The sequence below is a fragment of the Hesperophylax consimilis genome, chromosome 11 (genome assembly GCF_061612785.1).
Source record: "Hesperophylax consimilis isolate HC1 chromosome 11, BYU_Hcon_1.0, whole genome shotgun sequence".
NCBI classification, from domain to species: Eukaryota; Metazoa; Arthropoda; class Insecta; order Trichoptera; family Limnephilidae; genus Hesperophylax; species Hesperophylax consimilis.
Window position 1 is genome coordinate 23984044 of NC_142846.1, and position 23361 is coordinate 24007404.

The following is a 23361-nucleotide window of genomic DNA, read 5'->3' on the forward strand; positions in this document are numbered from 1 at the left end:
AATCACCGTCAGTGGTCCGCTTCTCCAGCTTGTTCATGGCGAGGTTGATGTCCTTCTGCAGCAGACAGACGGCGTGCGACGAGTTCTGGCGCGGGAACTTGTCCTTGAAGTAGACGAGGCACTCGTGGGCCTCGCGCGCCTTGTTCAGCTCCATGAGTGCCTTGGCCAAGCGGAAGTGCGACTTCATGTGCAGCGGGTCGTGCGAAATGGCGGCGTAGCAGTCGCGGATAGCCGCGTACACATCGCCCGCCCTGGAAAGTAATGGTTCACGGTTTAGGATATTACACTAAATTCTCTTATCAACTGAGCTTAAATAAAATATAGCAATTTTCACCCCCTATTCCTAATCTAAAGTTTAGTCCGTGAATTGTAAACATATTTAATTTTGTACAGTAGCCTTTCTACCAGAATCCTGAGCAGTGGCAGATAGCTCTCTCAGAATTTCGGCCAACGTAAACCTGAGTGCCAAAGAACCTACAAATTTTCATGCTTCATTACAATACGAATATCTATATCTACATAAATAAAAATCTAAATGTTCGTTTGTTAACCGATTAACCGATTGCTTTGAACTTTTGACACAACATTTTTGTCACAAATTCTAATACGCATGTGATTTTATATACCTGTATTATATAGATGTCATCTGTAACATGTTTTTTTTTTTAAATTTTTAATATTGTCAACTGTTGGATTAACATACTTTTTTTTTTTAAACTGCGCCATCTGTTGGATGTAAACGAAACACGCACTGTTTTTTATCTATCTGCACAGGCAGACTGAGCAACAGCAATGCGTGGAAGGGTACAGCTAGTATATATATATATATACTCGACTCGGTTATAATACAACACATAAACATAGTTTTCTATATATGTGTGTGTGTAACAAATGCAGAGAGACTTGTGCCTATATTCGGAGCATCATTTTGATTATGTGTGAACAGTCAAGTTGGCCATGATATTGTATAAGGCTGCTGCCACACGCAAAGCTCACATCAAAAGTTAATGTACAGCGCATCATCTTTTCTACCGACACACGACGCTATCAAATATTTCTTCCTATGGTAGGAGAGGGGGTCAGTTGAATTCGAGAGCGGCCGAGGAACATAATTTCATCTGTCAAAGTGACAACTTTACTTACTGACAGCTTGAGCACGTTTTCGAAATGGATGATACTTGTCGCCTATTGCTGGATCTGTTGGACAGCTCATCCTCTGATGATGATGCCGCCAACTATATAATTATAAATGCTATTTATAAACTTTTTAGATTTTAAACAATCTGCGCGTAAATAGCGCATTTTCACATAACCTGACATAACCTCTCCGTCGAATCAGGAAATTCGCAGTTCGCACGCCGATCGACGAAAGCGACATATAATAAATTATTGTAAAATAAGCTCAAGTCGATTTCCAAAAATGTCGAAGGCAAAGGCGGCAAGGACCAACACCAGGGCAGGGAACGAGAAGAGAGCGCGAGAGCTGACGAGAGCAAACCAGATTACCCAGGAAAACAATTGAAAACAATCAACAAACGAACAAACTAGAAGCTTCTCTATGTAGGTATCAGGCCGTCCAACTTTATCAAAAAACCGAATGATATTACCATATAAACATACTGAGTTAAAAATATGATTAATTTTGAAAGGGCGAAAATTTGTTTACTTCAAATTCAAATATTGATTATATTTATATTTTAAATATATGTTAAGTATGTTTGCCAAATAAAGTTTTTTTTTATGTTTCTAAATTTACTAGCACACATGACGATATGAGCTAACATAATAAATAAGAAATGCATTATTAGGCTGCTTATGTCATGGCTGTCAAAGGGAACACGGAACTTAGTCGGTAGCTCCGCAATTAAAATGACCCCCTCTCCTTTTTACGGCGGAGAGGGGGACGCATAACTTTTCAAATATCGCGTCGGGAGCGGTTACGTAAAATAAATTCGGTTAGCGAAGTTCAGAACCACACTTATAGCGCGTTATCTTTTTACGTGTGTCGGGTCTGTATGGGATTGTATGGCGAGCGCTATTGTGCTTTATATTATCTGTTGATGTGAGCTTTGCGTGTGGCAGCACCATAAATCTTTAGAATTATAAGTAGAAACTAAGCTAAGAGCCAGTTGTTTCACAAAACATTAATATTACCCTTAAAATGTTCATGTTCTGTGAAACAACTGGCCCTAAGAAACTAGCTAGGTAAGACCATTTTTCAGAACAAACGTGAAAAGAGTTATGCTGTCCATAAATATGCTATAAATATCTTTATTAATATTATAATATAAAGTTTCCACGAACCATTTTCTTCTCATGAGTGCGGCGGCCCTGTTTGAGTATAGCAGAGCGCAGTCCGAGCAGAGGGCGATGGCCTCATTGTACAGTTGAACGGCCAGTGTGTAGTTGTCCTTGCGGATTTCATCATTAGCCTACAAATTTCATCAAACAATCAGTGTTAACCCTTTACGGATGATTACAAGCATATTTAGTCAGAATGGTCGTAACCCCACGTACTGCGAAAGGACAGTGTCCAGTCTGTTTGAACACATTTTCTGAGAAATCAGGAGTAAATTCTCCCTTAATTATGATTCTACCAGGGGGCCTACTCTGTATCTTTCGAAACATTCCTTAACCCTTCCCTTACGGTGTTCAAAAATTCCTCGTCCTCCGGCGCTATACACTCGGTAAATATTTATATACATATTGTAATTACTTAACCTCTCAGACAAAGACTTTTATCTACTATGTGTTCCTTTGAGAACTGTCAAAACGTGATAATTTTTGTGTTATTTACGAGTTTTGCTAAAAGCTTCATAACTCACGTTTTGGGAAACGTAGCCTCATTCTAAAAAATGTTTTGGAAAGATTATGAAATCAACTATCGCATTGTGTTGTAATACGTAAATATTTGCGTTTCTAAATATACATTTTATGAAAACGTCAAAAAATCGCTTAAAATTATTTCAAAGCTTTGAAAAATGTACTTTTTTCTGAGTATTATAAAGAAATAACACTTTATATATTGAAGAAATATAATTAGAAACTATTAGTTACCTCAAAATATTAACCGTTCAAACTAAAATATTTTTAATAAATTATTTAGAAACGCAATAAATTATGAACGAACAAGATGACATATTCAATCGGCTTAGATAGTGCAACTCTACGTTCCATAGATATTCTTGAATACAGACGCGTAGCGTTATTCATTATCGATACTCTGTTTTTTAAATCATGGCAATCCGTATACTAGTGATGGAAATAAATCGATTTTTGTAAAACCTCGCGCGTTTACGTGAAAAGACGTTCTAATGTCTTGACCGCTATTATCATATTTACGTCTTTTGACGTTCTAATGTTCTGAGTGGTTAATGCAATACATAAATGTATATAAATGGAAGATTATTAAAATTTGAACTCTGTGTTTAGTATATTTACAGAGATATTTTATTAATTCCAGTTGACAGCACCGGCAAGGAAAGGTTAAACTACGAACTTACTGGTTTGTTAACCCGAAAGATACCGAGTAGGCCCCCATGTGTGCAAAATCCTGATGGAAATGGCAATGCAAATTACCCAATTTAATGACTCATTTATTCGAAAACTAGATGACATGTATGAATTTTCTCTACTTTCAATAAATATAATATCCATGTATTATAAATAAAAACCTAACGGGAGAAATTTTCTAAATGACAGTAAAAAACCTGTCAAACTCCGTTGTATATTTTAGAAGAACTAAGCGCACAAAGAGACAGACGCGAATAGTGTCTTTGTTTTATACTATTTAGAGATACGTATTTTCCCAATATTATATATTTTTTTAATTGTAATATTGTTATATGTATTATCACTAATCTGAGTGCTACATAAGTTTGTTTGGTGTTTTTTAACCCATTGGCCTCCGAATTTTTTAGCTAAAAAATTGTCCTTCACATCCGAATTAATTTTATACCAAAGTTTTAAATCTGCAGTGGTGTACTAAATCTTACATAACTTTCAAACTAATCATGCAAACGAAACAATTTTTTTAAATAACTTGTGCATTGAATTAAGGTATGTAAAAAATATATGCAGTTTAAAAAAAAATAATATTAATATGATTAAACGAGGATATAAAAATATTTTTTTTATAAAAACCATTTTTTTTCTTTTTTTTTATAATTGGATTAAGAAAACATTAATCATACTTATTACCATAATATATATTTTTGCAATTTGGGCTGTTGTTAGCCGCCCACCATGCATTTTACGAACAAGCTTGTCAATTCCCGAACCACACGCCATTTTGAAAAAATTCAATGACGCTGAAATATAACAAAATTTCAATCGTAAATATCAGGAAAAAACGTTGGTACAGTTCTGCTAATTACTACGAAATGAATGCTTAATTACCTACAGAGCGATTGGCATTTAAAATTTTAAACACAGATGTCAATAACGTATCCCTTTTACGTTTTTAAGCCGACAGACATCAGACCCTCAGTCGTTTGATTTTAAGACACATCGCCGTACACACTCCGGGACGGCGTCGTTTGAGGCCAATAAGTTAAAAAAAAAAAAATAATTCCACGATTCTCTAGAATATACAAACTACAAACATGAAGACGGTGACAGTGATGATAATTAATAATGTAAAGAGCACTAATTTCGGGAGGTGATTCTACACGATGGTAGAAGTATTTGACACGATGTTAGAAGATTTGTTTCAAATGTCAAACAAAAACTTTGTATTAAATTCGAAAGGACGTTCATTAGACTTAATTGTGAGTAACTTTGATTTGAATGTGTGCAAGTCTATTTCTTCGCTAGTTAGCGAAGATCCTTACCATCCATCACTGGACGTAGAGTTTCTTTATATGAAAAAAAAATGTAAAAATGAACCAGTTAATGATAATAATAAATTTATGAGTAAAATGCGCGGGTGGAAATTCGAAAATGGCAATTTTAAACAGATTTATAATCACTTACAATCGCACGATTGGCAACTTTTGTTGAATTTTGATAACGTTAATTTAGCCGTAGACTATTTCTATTCTACTATTTATAATTACTTCGATATGTGCTTCAAAAGGAAACGCATTCTGAAGAATGAAAGAAAGTATCCTCAATGGTTTTCCAATGAAATTATTAGTGATATAAAGCGAAAGTTCAGACATTTTAGAAAATGGAAGAAAACTGGACTAGTAAGAGAACGTGAAATGTTTTGTTGTCTTAGAGCTAAAGTTAAACGCAGTATGCAATTGGCCCATACAAATTACATTAATATCATTGAAAAAAACATCGAATCTGATCCCAAGTCGTTCTGGAAATATGTCTCATCCAAAAGAAGTGATGGTGGGTTTGTCGACCATGTCACTTGGAATGGACAATCACACTCGGGAATTGATATTCCCGAAGCATTTGCGGACTATTTTAAATCGGTTTACAGTCAGCAAGTTACGGATTTAAGTTCATTTAAACCGGGGACTTATACATCATCAGCAGCGCAGAATGTTGATATTCCTAACATCACAAAATCTGATATGTTAGCTGCAGTTAAAAAACTCAAAGCGAAAACGTCATTTGGACCTGATTTTATTCCGTCATTTTTATTAAAGGGTTGTATAGAGCCTTTATTAATACCCCTACTTTACATTTTTAATTTTTCACTTAGCACGGGAACATTTCCTAATTTATGGAAGATCTCTAAAGTAACACCACTGTATAAAGATGGGGATAAATATTTGGTCTCTAACTACAGACCAGTAGCGATCCTCTCCTCTCCGGCAAAATTGTTCGAACTAATAATTCATAAATATATCTACGCCCAAGTAGAACCTTATTTAATAGACGAACAACATGGTTTTAGATCTGGCAGATCGACTGTGTCAAATCTGATGGTCTTTACGGAATATGTATCTCAAGCTCTTGACGGTAACAACCAAGTTGACGTCTCATACAACGACTTCGCAAAGGCTTTTGATACCGTAGACCCGCTGATACTCTTAAATAAATTAGACCGTTTTGGATTCTCGGTAAAAATTTTAAATTTATTTGTAAGCTATTTATCAAGTAGACAGCAATACGTAACGTATGGTATTTCTAACTCGTCGTACTTTCCCACAAACTCTGGGGTTCCTCAAGGGTCTAATCTTGGTCCTTTACTTTTTTCCCTTTTTATTAATGACATTCATCATGCTATAAAGTTTGCGAAATTTTTGTTATTTGCAGATGACTTGAAGCTATTTTTAAGAATCCGGACCTTAGAAAACTGCGCACAGCTCCAGAGAGACATAAATGCTATCGTGGTATGGAGTGAAATTAACAAATTAGGTTTTAATTTTAAGAAATGCGCCATAATGTGCTATACTAGAGCAAACACTGTGATTTATTACAACTATAGGATGTCCCAATGTTCTCTTAAACATATTTCTGAACCGAAAGATTTGGGAATAACCTTTGACCCACACTTAACATTTCACGTTCATATTGAAACGATATGCAGCAGGGCTTTGAGAATGCTTGGATTTGTGCTATGTAACTCCAGGCATTTCTGCAGCTCTGCCGTGGTTCGCTTGCTATATTTTAGCCTAGTACGTAGTATTTTGGAAAGTGGCTCAATAATATGGGGACCAGGGGATGCAACGTACACTTCTATGGTAGAGAAAGTACAAAAGAAGTTTCTACGTTATCTTTATCTTAGAGATTTCGGGTACTATCCCTATTTATACCCATCAGCCTTCCTTTCCGGAATGCTAGGTATCGATAGTCTTGTCAACAGGCGGAAAGCTGCGTTGCTGATGATGGCCTATAACTTGTTGAACGGTCACATCAACAATCCAGAAATTTTGAATAAAATTTTATTTTACGTCCCTGATAACTTCGCAAGAGCGCGTAGACACAAACCATTCATTCTTCCGAGATGTAGGACTAACTTACCATCAGCAATGCCTCTCGGAAGAATGATAGGCCTTCTTAACTCACTAGCCTCTGACATCGACATTTTCCACCTGCGGATCACTAAATTTAAATTGCTAATTAGGCAATTATGATTGTATAATGTATCTTTGTTAATGGATATTTTTATTCTGTAAATATACATGTAAAATATAAATAAATAAACAAAAAAGATAAATAAAATTCAATATTTTCTTTTTCCCATACAAAAATATTTTTGAAGATTAAAATGTACTACCAAGTAGAATCACCTCCCAAAGTTAGTGCACTTTACACCTGGACACTAAGGTGGAGTGAAATTTTTTTTTTGAGAATTTCGAAATCGGCATAGTCGGGAAAGATGCTCCATATATTAACAATTACAACAAAAATAATAAAAAAAATATATTCGCAAAACCTAGACATCGCCAAAGCTTTATATTTTATCATTTTCACGATTTTACCTAAGTATTTATAGCTCATATACGCCAAATAAAACACAGATAAAATTTGTATTTTACCATTTATTTTACAGATAATACATTCGTAGATTGTTAGAGTGGTACAAATAGTGGAAATAAAAAATGTACATTTATTATTTACCGCATTGAAATACTTGAAAATTACAAAAGTTACTATGAACGGTACTGCATTTTGGTGTTAAATATAGGCATAAGGTGTCGTGACTCTAACCTTGTTTTTATTAATCCATCTCGCCTCAAGGGTCCACAAACAACGGCTGAGGCTTCTGTTACAATTTTCACACATCTCTCTGTAGCTTGAGTGTGGCAAGGAAAATTCTTTACCATTGGTAGTATGACATCGTCAATTATCGTGTGATCGGTAATGGCTTGTAAAATTGTCTCGTTACTTACAAATTTGGTTAGTGGTGGCTCGGTTATATTTTCCCACTTTATAACATCAATATAATCATCTGCTGAAAAATAAACAGGCACTTTGAAGGTACGAATAAAGTCTGATTGCATTTTCATTTGCCGAGCTTTCAATATTCTTCTCAACGCCAACTCTCTTACGTATTTTCGGTTGTCGTTTAACATGGCTAACAATATATTTTCGTGATGCCCAAAAAAGCCATTACGCTGGATTACTGGATCAATAATATCTTTTAAATCACTGGGCAAATACCGTGAAAGCACTATTGTTTCGTTTAAATGCATTGCACCGGAAATACATAATGGCTTGGTCTTAATGTTGAACCACATAGGTGCGTAAACTGTTAATACAAATGTCGTTAAAGTTACTATATTTTTTATGGTTTTAGGGTAGAAATGTAAAGCCGAAGAATCCGATTCGCTGTAGTGAGCCACCTGGATTTTACAATTTTACCGGGATTTATTTTTGATAAATTTTCATTGCAGAATCCGGAGTCAATAGTTTTACACATTTTCAGTAGATACAGCTGATCTGTAGTTAAATCCTGTGTATTTGTCATACTTGGTAATGAACATTGAATGATTTTAAATTTCACGACAGGAAGTTGTTCACACTTATTTAAAGATTTACCAACAATTCCAGTGAAACTTTGCGGTCCAGTCGTGGTTCCGTCGATGTTCTCAGAGAGATGTCGCAAAATGAGTTCGTTTGCATGTAATTGACAGACAATCCACTGTAAAGGCCGTTTGAGATGTGATTCAAGGCGCCGAATAACACCTCCTTTGTACTCCGTATTAACTGCAGTTCCGTCGCATCCAATTGCAACATTTTTTTCCAAAGCAATATCTTCCGAAGACAGTAATGAAATAATGCCATTACTTATTGCTTCAGATTTTCCAGTTTTTAATGAAATGTGTCTCATGTACTCGCTACCTGGTTCTTTTACTAAACTAACGTGTTCTTCAGTTATTATTTTTCGCCGGTTGTCCTCCATGCTTAAAGTTTTGACCTTCCGTCCGTCGAAGTATAAACCAAATTGATTGGAATCGATTACTAACGGCTTACTAGTAAGGGCAGTTCTTTTCTTCATTCGAGCTCGACGAATTTTACTCCTATCCACAACGCGAGATGTATCTTTCTGTGAAATTAAGCAAACATCTTGTAATACAGCGGAAACAATTGCAGCTCCTGCTCGATCTGAAATAGAATATCTGTAAAATGTTCTGGCCACCAAAGGGAAGTCTTTCACCTCATGGTGAGAATTATTTGGTTGTGCTTCACGTTGCATTATTTCTTAAGGAATTGAAGACGAAGCACATTTTTTGAGAGTTTAATGTTTAAACTACAAGAAGGAATAGCGTCAGTACCCCGATCTACTAGATAATGTCTAGCGGATCGGAAACTTCGCCAAGATGATACGCGATACACTTCACTCTGTTTGATACGCGTTTGGGGTAGAAGGATTCGTTGCTTTGTGGGAATAGTTTAACTGTTCCTACAGTCCTACTTTATAATTATATTATAAAATAATAATGTTATTATATCATAGGTAATAAATAAACACTCAATTTTTTTTAAACATAATTATAACCATTTCTAAGAATCGGGAGAACATTGGTGTTTTCATTGTTTTTATCAAAAATTCAAAGTGGTGGCGATGTCGTAATTATAAATAAATATTTTTTATATTTTTTATTTAAGATAAGTACATAACGGAGCACCAATCCCGCGTATGCCGAATTCTATGTTACGAAAAAAAAAATTCTCCATACTAGACCGCTCCACCTTACTGGACACCCTGTATGTAGATACTGCCCCAGTCGTATGTGTGTTGTCCATTTATTTTCAAAAAGTAATAATGTGGTCACCCCAAAAGCTTAGTGACCTACATGGTGAACAAAAATATATTACAGCAAATGTGTAAGTAAAGATGGATTAATTTAAGGTTTTAGGTTGTGGAAAAATATTACGACCAAACTAACAAAACATGTAGAATATTTACTGTCTCCAAATAGTTAAAGCAAATTCTAATAGAATCGTCATTCTTTATATCATCACAACATTATTATTTATTATTTTTATCAAAAGCCAATGAGTGGATTTTTGTTACAAATAACAAAAAAATAACTTCCAGGAAAATTAATTTACTTAAAAAAATTATAATACATCTATTTTCAATTTTCATCCCAGTTGCGCCCCATCTCTTGGGTTGACTAGCAGCCAAATTTCCAATTTGGTTTGACTGAGGATTAAACCTTCCTCCCCAGGCTCTTAAACTGCTGTGAAATTTTAAAAATGTCTTTTAAAACTTAAAAAAAAAGGTTTCACTGAGAATTGAACCTCCTTCTAATTGTTAGACTGGAGTTAACCGCGCTAACAACTACGCCAAATCCCGATTGGGTAGAACCGACCGTTATTTCATATTAATATATGCATCCTGCTGTAATGTCATCAAATTTTAGAGAATAGGGTTGTTACATTAATTTGTCACTGAAAAGCAAAAGAACATAATTTTGTTTGAAAACTTCAAAATCACTATTTTCGATTAATCTTTACTAGACCTACAGTTTCGCTAGAGTAGAAATAAAATTAAATGATTAAATCTGTGACCAGACCACGCTATAATTTCGTGGCTTGGCCTATTTCAACATATCGCTCCCATTGGTAGTGTATGGCAAGCGATATGTTGAAATAGTTTAAGCAATGATGCGTATAGCGTAATGTGTCACCTACCTTAAAAATATAAGCGTATACTAATGTTGTTTTTTTTTTATTAAAAAATAACCACCAAAAATATAAAAAAAGGTATTCAAAATGGCTCACATTACGATTTTTCATCTTAACACTGAGCTAAAATTAACGATAATGAAAAATACACATTTTATAGACAAATAATATTTTTCTTTATGCTTCCGATTTTGTTGTCCGGGTTAAATCTTCCCCATAGGAAAAACTAAACCCTTCCACACACTTTTCCACAAATGATTATCTAGTCAATCAACATTATGTAAGTGCATTATATAAGTAAAATAAATACAAAACAATACAAGAACAACAACACGTCAACTCACCAGAGATCAAATGGGAAAAAAAAATTCACCGACTCCAGATATTTTCATATCAGAGGGTTCGGCTCGGTAGAACTTCTAACAGTGCCTATAAATCCTACTGATCCCTCAACATAAATATTTAAAAAATCTTTTGTTATCCTACATGTATTCAAAATGACCGACTTTTGCATCTTTATATATAAATTTTTTGATAGATCTAATACGCCTAAATTTTAAATGAGAGAGCTAGATATAATGCCAGTACATAGTCAAAATAACGAACGGTAATATTTTTATAGTCTGAGAATGCCAAATTCTTTTAATTTCATTTCCTAAAGCTGTGTATTTTCTTATTTTTTCATTAACAGATTTTTTAATATTACAGGAATTTGGAATACATCAATGATATAAGTTATTTTTTTAATTTTTTCATATAAAACTATATCGGGTCTATTATGACTAATCGTTCAGTCTGTTAGTAAAAAATAAATAAAAAAAGAAATAAAAAAACATTATAAACAAAAACATTACTGGTATGATTTGAGATTTTCACGGCCAAAAGTATGATAGTGATTTGTTTTTGGGGTATTATGCCGTGTTGCGTTACCACCTTCTTTAGCCAACGTTTCGGTGAAATGCTGTCTGAAACGTTGGCTAAAGAAGGAGGTAGTGCAACACGGCATAGTACTCCAAAAACAAATCACTATAAAAATATTACTATCAATTTTTTAGTTTTCGTTTCACGTAAAAATAATTCATTCATAAAGTCTGATAAATTTTTCTCAAATTGCGGTCTGAACTTTTGGTTTCATGAAGTGTAAATTTTAATTCTTCTGTGGTTAACTTTTAGATTTGAATATAAAACGTGGTGTTTTGTCTTTCTAACACCGTTTAGATCATATTTCTAACCATCACAATAAAGGAGACAACGATTTCTATGAGAAAATATGAGCTGTTCTCAAAAGCGAACAAATTATACTAGTAATGGGGTTCAATAGTAATCGGCCCTTCTGAATTGTTTCTATTATCTATGGTCGATTCACTTCAAGGTTCTTATTGATTTAGTGAGTAAACCGGAATGTTAAAAAGAATCGTTGCTCAACGTTTAGCAGCTATCCAGTTTCTATCTGAGAAGTCTATCCTCAAGGTACTAATAATAATTAAAAATTGTTATAGAATTACCTGTTCTTTCAGATCTTTAACTCTCTTTGGCAAGATGTATTCCTTGGCCTGGTCAGCATCCGAACTAATAGTCCCGTTCATCTCCGACTCTTGGGGCGGATGTGCAGTGTCCATGGTATCCGGAGTACTGAACCCATTGGTGCCGGCGGCTGAGCTGATCTTTTTGTTGTGGTGGTTGTGCTGGATGACGAAGCTCTCCAGCAGGACGGGCATGCGGTGCGAGTTGATGTCAAAGAGGTAGACCTGGTCGGAGCCGAGGTTCACCAGGAGTTCGTTGCCATCTGCAGAGAAGGTAAGGTAGGTGGTGGCTCGCTTTTGGAGAGCGGATTCCGGTTGTTGTGATGACAGATGGCCTGAAAGATACAATCCAAGAGTATTTGTGAAATTTGTATGCAGTTGTCAAATTGTCACCTGTCAACAGTGGAATGATAGTTAAACCTATAGAAGCGTGTTGTGGGTGTGTGTGAGTGCCCTAAGTAAGGTTAATTTTTCCTTAATTTGGGTGAAATTAATTACACATCTTCAAATATTGAATTTTTTTCTTGACCAATGGCTTGTCTGGGAATTGTAGGGTCTTATGTAAATCATCAACATTAGATTTCTTTCAGTATTTTTTGTTTAGTAATTGACAACGGCAAGAGGGCCAAGAAAATAGAAAACTTTAAACTAAAGAATATATGGATTGTTACCCGGAGCAAAGTACTGCACACAGCCACGGGGGATATTGTTCTCCAGATCTCCTTGACCCGCTCTGTTGATCCTTACTGTCAACCTCCCTTCATCTCTCCGTGGTGGGTTGTTTTCAGAGGAAGTCTGGAAGAATGGAATTCAAAATATAAGTTAAATTCAAAAACATAATATTTCATGCAGAGGCTTCGACTTTTTATTCTTTTTATAATTGAAAAGTTGCTTGAAACATGTTTTTTGCATGTTTGGTGACCTGATCTGAATAGCCAGGTTCTTTCCAACCTTCCTCTACCCCATCTCCTTCCACTCCCCACTCCCTACAGCCTCACAATATACCTGAATTGGGAATGCCAATCTCACTGGCTCTAGACTATTGGGAGCAGTTGCGACTCTTGTGCGGCATTCAAATTTAAAAATATAATATTATTAAGTTTAACAATATCAATGTTCCCACTTAAAATTCTGCAATTCTAAAACAATAGGTAATATTTACGGAAATGCTGAATAAATGTTTAAAATGAATTACAAATTATTTACATAAATATTCAGTATCAGTTAATGTGAAGGGTGGATTTAATAATTACATACATATTATACGGTGACCGGATAAATCATCACAATGATAATTCATCACATCTTTAAAAAGTTTTTAATACGTAAAGTCATGGAAAGTGATGAAACAAAAACTTTATTAACTGGGTTAAGTAGGTTAGGTAAGGTTAAAAAAAAAAATTTCATCGTTTCTAATGACTTTATATCTTATCTTTATACTTTTTAAAAGTGTGTTGTTGAATTGTCACTGTGTTGAGTTATCATGGAACCATATTATACAGTTCATGAAAATTTAATGCTATGCATTGAAAATCTTGTTTACTTATTTACAGTGTCTAGAAACCAGTGGTACACGAGGATCTGATCAAAACAGCAAAATAGCATTTTGATATATTATTTATTTTTACTAAAAGAAAGAAAAAAACAATTTTGGTGCAGGGTTTACGCTTTAACGTATTTTAAAAGAAAATAAGCAGCTGATATGTAGTAACTCCAAAGCGACTGATTTTTACAACTTTGACCTAAAAAAGATCATCTTCGGAATCAATTTACTCGAAAATGAAAGCTCAAATCAAAAAAAGTTACACCACAAAATAGACTCCAAATGTGGCATAGATATATAAAAAAGAAAAATAGTTAGGAATTCAACCACCATTTATTCGGTGCTCGGTTAAATACAAATGTATTGGTTAATGCATTATATTAATTTGCGACTTACGTATTGTAAATTTGATAGCTTAATCATTCGCCTATCGTACAGCCTCACATAGAAGTCATTGGCCCCCACGGCGAGCTGTTCCGGGCGGCGAGGGTTGATAGCGAGACATTTGGCCTCGGCGAAGCGGCCCAGGTGGTTCAGCAGGTTGATCAGAACATTGCTGGAGGAGCTGTCGTTGCACGTGTGGGACGTGCGCAGGTCGTGCTGCCTGGAGAGAGGAAGAGACATTGTCAAAATGGCATGGAAGAACTAACTAACGCTACTACAATAATATTTTAATTTTGAAGATCTCCTCGGTCATCTAATACGGTATGTTGAATAATCGTTTGGATTATAAATGATATTTCAAAATTTCACGGTGTAAGTGTGGAAAATGGTGTATAGAGTATGTGATATAAAAACAACTTAGCTTTCGCACAAAACTCTCGTTTGGGGGAAGTATATTACCCCCCTTCAGTGTGGAAAGGTTAAGAAGTTTTAATGGAGTATTTTCACAAACTACGAGTACCGTTTAAAATGTGTGGAAGTTTTAAAGTTTATTTTTCTGATTATGATTATCGTACTAAAAATATGTAATTTTAATATTTTCATTCATAAATATTATTCATTTCAAAAACGATCTAGTCTGCACATTCTGAAACGGTTCCAACTGATTAAAACGTTATTATGACATAGAAAACACCAATGTCTGGAAAGACAGCTGTCACCAACGTTATCTGGCATGACGTCAATGCCGCCGAACTCACAAATAAAAACGAACATGTTGTTATGGCGATAAATTGAAAATGGTATATTTATATACCAAATCCAAACTATCTAAATTCAAACCTATAAAACCATGGATTACTCACAGTTTAATAGTATATGTACGACATAAGCAAGCTCTATACAAATTGACTACTCAACAAACAAATAATAAAAATTTACTCTCATTTTAAAGCATATAAAAACAAACTTTCTTATATTATAAAACATACAAAAGAAAGTTATTATACACATAAGTTGGATCAGGCTGAAAATGATAGTAAAAGAGTATGGACGGTGATAAATGAAATAATTGACAAAAAAAAATACAGGAATAATGAAATCAGTGCTATTAATCATGATAACTCGAAAACATGTTGTAAAGAAAACCCATCAAAAGCTGCAAATATATTTAACACCTATTTTGCAAATGTGGGGAAAAATCTAGCTAATCTTATACATATTGACCCAAATATAACATCTCCAGACAGTAATATTGATGCTGAAAAAAAAATGGCAACTTTTGAAATCACCACAGAGGACGAAATAGTTTCTATTATAACTGAAATGAAAGGAGGTTCTGCTCCGGGCTTTGATGCAATTACAGTTGATATTTTAAAAAACATTAAAAAACTAATTTCCAAACCATTAATGAATATAATAAATACAAGTTTTCAAAGCGGAGTATTCCCATCAGTTTACATACAAACTACCATTACTCAAATATTTAAATCAGGTAATCCAGAAGAAGTAAACAATTACCGACCCATATCAGTCATCTCAAATATAGCAAAAATTTTTGAAAAAATAGTTAAAAAAAGAATGAGCCAATTCATAAAATGCAATGGTATAGTTAATGAAAACCAGTTCGGTTTTATGGAAGGGAGAAGCACACAGGATGCAATTGCAAAATTGAGTAGCCTAGTATATAATTCTTTAGATAAATCATTAAAATGCCTTGGAATTTTCATAGATCTCAAAAAAGCATTTGATAGCATATCACATGACAAACTTATAAGTAAATTAAGAAACATTGGATTAAATGGTACAGCTCTAGGATGGGTAAAAAGTTACCTTTCCAAACGACCTCAAGTCGTAAAAATTAACAATGTGTTTAGCTTGCCAAAAACGAGTCAATTCGGCATACTGCAAGGTACAGTTCTGGGTCCGTTACTGTTTATCATCTATGTTAATGACATATTCATACAAAAACTAAACGGGAAAATAATATCGTATGCTGATAACACTGTCATAATAATCGAAGGTACGGATTGGAATACTGTTAATAACTTGGCAAATGCTGATATTAATATACTGAAAATTTGGATCGATAAAAATTTTCTCTCCTTAACCACTCAGAACATTAGAACGTCAAAAGACGTAAATATGATAATAGCGGTCAAGACATTAGAACGTCTTTTCACGTAAACGCGCGAGATTTTACAAAAAATCGATTTATTTCCATCACTAGTATACGGATTGCCATGATTTAAAAAACAGAGTATCGATAATGAATAACGCTACGCGTCTGTATTCAAGAATATCTATGGAACGTAGAAGTGCATTATCTAAGACGATTGAATCTGTCATCTTGTTCGTTCATAATTTATTGCGTTTCTAAATAATTTATTAAAAATATTTTAGTTTGGACGGCTAATATTTTGAGGTGACTAATAGTTTTTAATTATATTTCTTCAATATATAAAGTGTTATTTCTTTATGATACTCAGAAAAAAGTACATTTTTCACGGCTTTGAAATAATGGTAAGCGATTCTTACATATTTTTGACGTTTTCATAAAATGTATATTTAAAAACGCAAATATTTACGTATAACAACACAATGCGATAGTGGATTTCATAATCTTTCCAAAACATTTTTTAGAATGAGGCTACGTTTCCCAAAACGTGAGTTATGAAGCTTTTAGCAAAACTCGTAAATAACACAAAAATTATCACGTTTTGACAGTTCTCAAAGGAACACATAGTAAATAAATGTCTTTGTCTGAGAGGTTAAACAAATAAAAAACAAAATTTATCCCATTTTCAATCAATAAATTTAAATCAGAACCAGAGTTAAACATTATAATACACCAACGCACATGTGGCAGAACTAACTGCAATCAAACTTGTCCTATCCTTAGTCCAACATCCAAAATCAAATATCTTGGTGTTTATATAGATCAATATTTTAAATGGAAAACACATATTTGTGAAATCGTCAAAAGGATTAGGAAATGTATTTATGTATTTATAAGACTTAGAAATATTCTCAGACTAGAAAACCTAAAAAGAGTGTACTATGCGATTGTTCAATCTATATTACAATATGGTATTATTGGTTGGGGAGGAACATATAATAAAATTTTGAATCCACTTAAAGTAGTTCAAAGATTGGTAATCAAAGTAATTTTGAAAAAACCGTCAAAATTTTCTACCGAAATTCTTTTTACAATTTTCAAAGTACCTACAGTAGACAAAATGTATCAAAAATATTCAATACTTCAAATTTACAAAGAAATACAGTCAAATACTCATAACTTGCAATTCAATACATCAGCAAGATACCAGAAAACTATTAAAATCCCAAAATTTAACACAAAGCTCATTCAAAATACCTATCTTTATCTAGGCATAATTTATTTTAATAACCTTCCATTAAATTATAAAAATATCGAAAACATTCAGGAATTTCACCTTAAATTAAAAAATTGCCTTAAACTATTATAAATCCAAAATACATTCACTACTTACATCTAGAAGTAATATTGTTTAAATCTTGTGTTGTTTCTAAATAATTTATTTACCATACTAACATGTACAATGTACATATTGAACTAGAATTCCCTCACCAAACACAAGAGCATTGTCTCTTTATGGTGAGGAAAGGCTATAATTTCTATTGTTTTATATCTTGTTAATATCCTGTATTTATCTATGTTAAAAAATATTTTTTTCAAATATTAAATAAAAAATAAAAAAAATATCGTCAATTCAAATTTAAATCTAGATACCTAGATTTAAAGAGAAAAACAATAACAAACACATCAATCAATCAATCCGTAGTGATACCATCCAACTTACAGGATGAATCCATCTTCAGCGGCCGACCAGACCAGGTTGGGACACTCAGGATGGGTGGCGAGGCGCTTGACTCGGCTGCAGTGACACGAGCACACCGAGATGACGTCGCCATCGGGAGATGATCCACCCGTGATGTCACGCACGCGTACCGTGGAGTCTGCAGCACACGTGGCCAGGATGTAGGGAGACACAAACTGAAAACGACATCATACTTTAGTACTTATTGTGCTAATACTTTTATTCTCTGAAAGTAAAGAGGACAATTTAATGTTCAAGTATAAAGCCAGTACCTAATTTAAAAAGATTTATTGAAACCACTGCCATATTCACCAAAAGTAGGCATAGAAAATACAAACACCAATTACTTACCATTCATAAAGGTTTATACATGAATGGGTGCGTTAATTTCATAAAATTTACATTTATAAATCATAAATAATCCCACAGTAAGTTTATTCTTTTTTTTTAACTCTTGGAAGAGTTAAAAAAAATATATGCGATAAAAAAATCAACTCGGAACACAACCCATTATTGAGGTGTCAAAGATCAATCGGCCTTGGAGAGTTGGGACTGCGATATTTCTGCCTGTGTATATCTATAAGTCTATATTTATGTTATGTCAGAAATAAGCCATAAAAAATGTATTTAATTATTAAAGCTCAATCGTCTAATTCTCGAATAATTGTTTCCCCGCATGTGTCGCATATTTCTTCCAGTCCCAAATTAATTTCATACAAAACTTGCAAAAATAGATTGCAGCGATTGTTCTTTGATGAATCGATTTACCACAAAAAGCAAGCAGTTTTAACACTACTTTACTGGATCAATCGCTCCCTGCAGCCGCTCCTGACATTACATAGTTGTCGTTAGACATTCAAACACAGCAGTATGTGCGTGTTGTCTTTTTACTTTCTAGTTCTTGAACGTTTCTACATTCAAAATTAACCGTCCGGTGAAAAGAAGTGCAAACTCTTGAAGAAAGATTAATGCATCGATGTAGCTGAAGCGATTGGGAATTGGGGCATTTATATTTAAGAACATTCATTTATACATATTTTTTTTACAGAATATTAAACTTTGAAACGAAATTTATACCATTATTTAGAATATAAAACATAAAAATATATATAGTATGTAGCTTTTTTCAAGAGGACCTTTTGATAGATAGAGGTTTTACGGAGCTAAACAACTTCAAAGATTTGAGATTTGCAATAACAAAATCAATTAATAATATTCTAATGATTTATTTACCTTAACGGAGAATATATTCCCTGTGTGACCAGTTGAAAATGTGCGGATTGCCTTGTGGCGGTATGGGTCCCATAGAATAACTCGGAGGTCGTCCGAAGCAGAGGCCAGAAGTCTGAAATTTAATAAAACCCAAGAACCTGTTACAACAAGAACCCAATGCATCGTCATCTTACTATTACCCTTGAAAAGCCAACGGAATCATGTGACAAGGAATTTTGTGTGCTTTTTCATAGAAAAAATAAATATATTTGCAAGTGATGAAACGACAAGCTAGAATAATATTATGTTAGATTATTTCTTTGCCTAGCAAGTAAAATATAGTTTAGTATGCTAGAAACATTTTATAAGATTTAAAACACCATAAAATCGAGGCAATTGTAGTGAAAACCACGGAGGATTCGCCGGCACACAACGGAAACAAATATCTGAAATCCACGGTGGATTTCTTGGCTCGCTAGAGGTTTAGATTCTGGTAAGGGTAATGTGACAATACATTTTTAAAAATTGATCATTTATTTAAAGCACTTGGTATATGTAGGCACTGAGTGATTTTCAATGGATTCCCTTCATAGTAATATTGAAAATAAAGAATATTGTTGTAAATTGGTTGCAAAAAATGCTCCAACTGAAAAGAAAAAATTCACGAGAATTTTACGGGAACTTTTTTTTTCCCTCATCGTTTAGATACGTATATTTACCAAGTTAATACAACAATATAATATATAATAGTATGTCTTACCTAAAAATTATATATCATTTTTTTAAATAAAAACGTCAAACAATAATGAAATAATTGTGAAGTATGACCATGCTTTTGAATGTTTCTATTTTAACTTGTATCAATCTTTCCTTATCTGTGGTGTGTATTTACTACACATTGCTTGTAATAACTTTAATAACTCTATAAATATAGTAAATTTTGGGTTCAGATTTTAGGTATTCCTCAGTTATACATTTATGCACTGAATTAAAAAATAATATTTTACATACTTTTCAAATTCAATTAAAAATCAGAGATTTTTGTCAAAAATCGGGAAAAAATACACCAATACAATCAACCATGTGATACTAATACGTGAAGAGTGTGCAAGGAAATGACACGCTATTGATGTCCCGCTTTAATTCGCTATGCGGAAACATGAGACATCCACACGTCTGCAGTTGTATTTTGATTTAGACCATCGATACCTACGACCGCACAGCTGTGTTTGTGCCAGCCGCCAGCCGCTAGCCAGTTGGCCGCGAACCGTCGTTAGATGTGGACCCCTCGCATGTTTCTTTAGCATCTGCCGATGGTTTTTTCATGTTTTCAGCAATTAAATTAAAATTATTATCACTTTTGATATAAAATATAATTAACATAATCGATTAGCTATGAATATTCATATTTTTCCGATATTAAATCGCTTATTTTGAGATGTGTATTGACTACACAGCACCGGAACGCGTGGATTTTTTAAGCACAGTAAGGGAAAGGTTAAAAATGAAGATTTTTATATTTTCTTTAGTAAATTTATTACTATGATTTATTATCTTGTTTGAATGTAAACGTATGTACTACGTGAAAAATAAAAATTAAAAACTGCATTAGAATAACTCACATTTATTTCAAACATGCGTGTGTTTACAAGAAAACAACTGATTTAGGCTAAAATTAGATAACAAGATTATGCACGCTTATCAAAATTGCAAAACTAATAAATAATACTTTGTATTAGAAAATACAACATACCATTTGAGAAATGCCAATATTCTTTTAGGGGAATGATATCGAATGTATTTACATTTTGCAGCTGTATGTTTAAGATTACATTTATATGATAACACAACAAAACTAATAATTGCATTGATGAATCATTTGCTGACATTTATTGACGACAAATTTTGTAATGTAAATTTACAAGTGCGATAAAAAGTGAGATGCTTCGATGAAAATTGTACTTAAAAACATCGAGTATGGGTGTTAAATGTGAGATAGACTTACGATCCGTCGGTATTCCATTCCAAACAGTTGACACAGCCAAAATGCCCGGTCAATTCCTTCTCCAAACCCAACCTGCTAACCAGGCTACTGGTAACTTGGAGACTCCGCTGGTATTTCCTGCAGATATCTCCCCTTTCGCGGGCTCGGGTCAACGCCACAGTCCCGTCTTCCCATTCTGATCTCACTACCATATTCTGTTCTACAAACTCAAACTCCGTTCGTGTAATACAATCATGAATATGAAAACAGTATTAATAAACGATAAAATATCTCAGACAGCGAACCAAATAATAAAATTAAGGAAAAGCGCCGCTGAATTGTACTAAAATTATGGTTTCAATTGTTATCGAACAATTTTTCAAAGCTGTCAAAAGTTTTGACAGCTTTCCACCATGTCATAGACATCTAAAAATAATACATTAGGAAGACACACAGTCCTTCAATTTAATGAATTTTCTGTCTATTGTCTATGACAATTCTATTTCTATATTTTATGTAGTGGGAAGACTGCTATTTTCAAATAGTGTTCAGTCATCATATTATGCATAATTTATATGTTATCATCCAATCATCGTAGTACTTGCCTAACATCGAAAAAGGTAAATGTTTTTTTAGAAATTACATTGTTTTGTTCCCATGCAAAAACATTTTTCCATAGAAGAATATTTATGTTTGCAAACAAACAATTCAACTTTTTTACCCAAAAAAGTCGGGATTTCGAAAATAAAACAATTTTGTCTTTTTTACTTGTGTTATTATGTCGCCGTCCTAGTTCTTGTATGTTCAATAGACCTTGTAGAGAACTGAGTCATGAATGCCAATATGTTTATTAGCCTATTACGCATCAATGTAGCTCAAAAAAACATAGTTTTTGGTTTTTAACTGCTATTTTCATCATTTTTTGAATGGCAATATCCACTCCAGAAACAATGTTTTAGTTTTTATTTGTTCGGTTCCATGCTAACTCAAAATATAAGAATTTATCATATGAATTTTCAGAACAAATTTATTCAACAGACGATAATTTCTCACATGACAATTTAACACAGTCATAGCTCATCACATCACAGATTCAGAACAATACAAACTCAAAATAGTACATTTTCATTAGAGGTGAGGCGTATTTATCGTACCCAGTAAAAGTAACGGGTATTTCCATGCGATACTTTGTACTTGTGACAGATCTCCAAAATACCTGGTTCCAAAATACTCATCAGTATTTTATACCGGGACTAAATATTTTGAATAGGTACTTTTACCAGGTATTTTTGATAGGTATTTTTGATAAGTATTTTTAATAGGTATTTTTGATGGGTATTTTTAGTAGGTATTTTTGATAGGTATATTCGATGGGTATTTTTGATGGGTATTTGTGACTGGTATTTGTTATGATGATATTAAGCTCACGTAGAATATTTGTGGGGAATATGTGGGCAGAATTTATGCAAGTGCATCATTAGAATTACTTAGTCTGAATCAATCCTCAGGCCGGTATTAAATACTTTTGAGTATTTTGTCACCGGTATTTTTACCAGGTATTTTTCTGTACCTGTACTCATTGTACCCAGTAACGAAAAGTACTCATAGGACCCACCTCTAATTTTCATCACACGAGATTCAGCACACTTTTTGCAAATTCACTGTTACCAATAGACACGCGCCAAAACTTGCCTTCCATTTTATGGCTGTTCAACTTAGAAAGTACCTACTTTCTTATAATACCAAAATATAGCATGAAAAATGTGCATTTCGCATTATTTGGGTGCAAATGGCAAAATTTACGTAGGTATTTTGAGTAAAATTGAAGAATTTCGAATAAAAATTCGCGTTATCAACGATCTTATAATTATTATCCTGAATACCAATTTCACTGGAAAGGGGGTGATGTAGGATGTTTCGATGTAGACGGCTAACCGGACTCAAGGCAGGTTTTACCATACTAACATGGAACGGGCTTGTAAGAATCTAATTAGACGTTTAAACTCCACGTTTTTTAATAAGTTTTACCATACACACGATAAACATCATACTCACTTGATTAATGAATTTAAAAGGTAAATAGGAAATTTTTATACTGTACTGGCTGACGTCCCCGGCGTTGCCCGGGCTTTACAAATAGTTTTTCGAAATCAGATGCAGACAGAAATTTTCTTCTTATTTTGAACTTGAAGTGTGAAAAATTTCATCAAAAATATCAAAATTCTGCTTTGAGGGGGTGGGAAATGGGGATGATGGTAGATTTTTGGAAATCTCGTGTACACAGTGACCTTCATCTTGTTATGAAGGTCAAGTGTG

General features: G+C 33.7%; 1 protein-coding gene across 1 annotated transcript in view; it reads right to left on the bottom strand.

Annotated features, from left to right (window-relative positions):
* adp (WD and tetratricopeptide repeats 1) overlaps positions 1-21451 on the bottom strand; it is a 34369-nt gene extending 12918 nt beyond the window's left edge. Inside the window, exons 1-8 of the mRNA XM_089637094.1 lie at positions 21067-21451; positions 19083-19194; positions 17832-18025; positions 14005-14212; positions 12737-12860; positions 12048-12400; positions 2305-2432; positions 7-251 (exon numbers count right to left, since the gene is read on the bottom strand). Of these exons, the coding sequence (XP_089493220.1) occupies positions 7-251; positions 2305-2432; positions 12048-12400; positions 12737-12860; positions 14005-14212; positions 17832-18025; positions 19083-19194; positions 21067-21257 (1555 nt within the window). The 5' untranslated portion in view covers positions 21258-21451. The remainder of the gene's footprint in view (positions 1-6; positions 252-2304; positions 2433-12047; positions 12401-12736; positions 12861-14004; positions 14213-17831; positions 18026-19082; positions 19195-21066) is intronic.
* Between the last annotated feature and the right edge of the window lie 1910 nt (positions 21452-23361).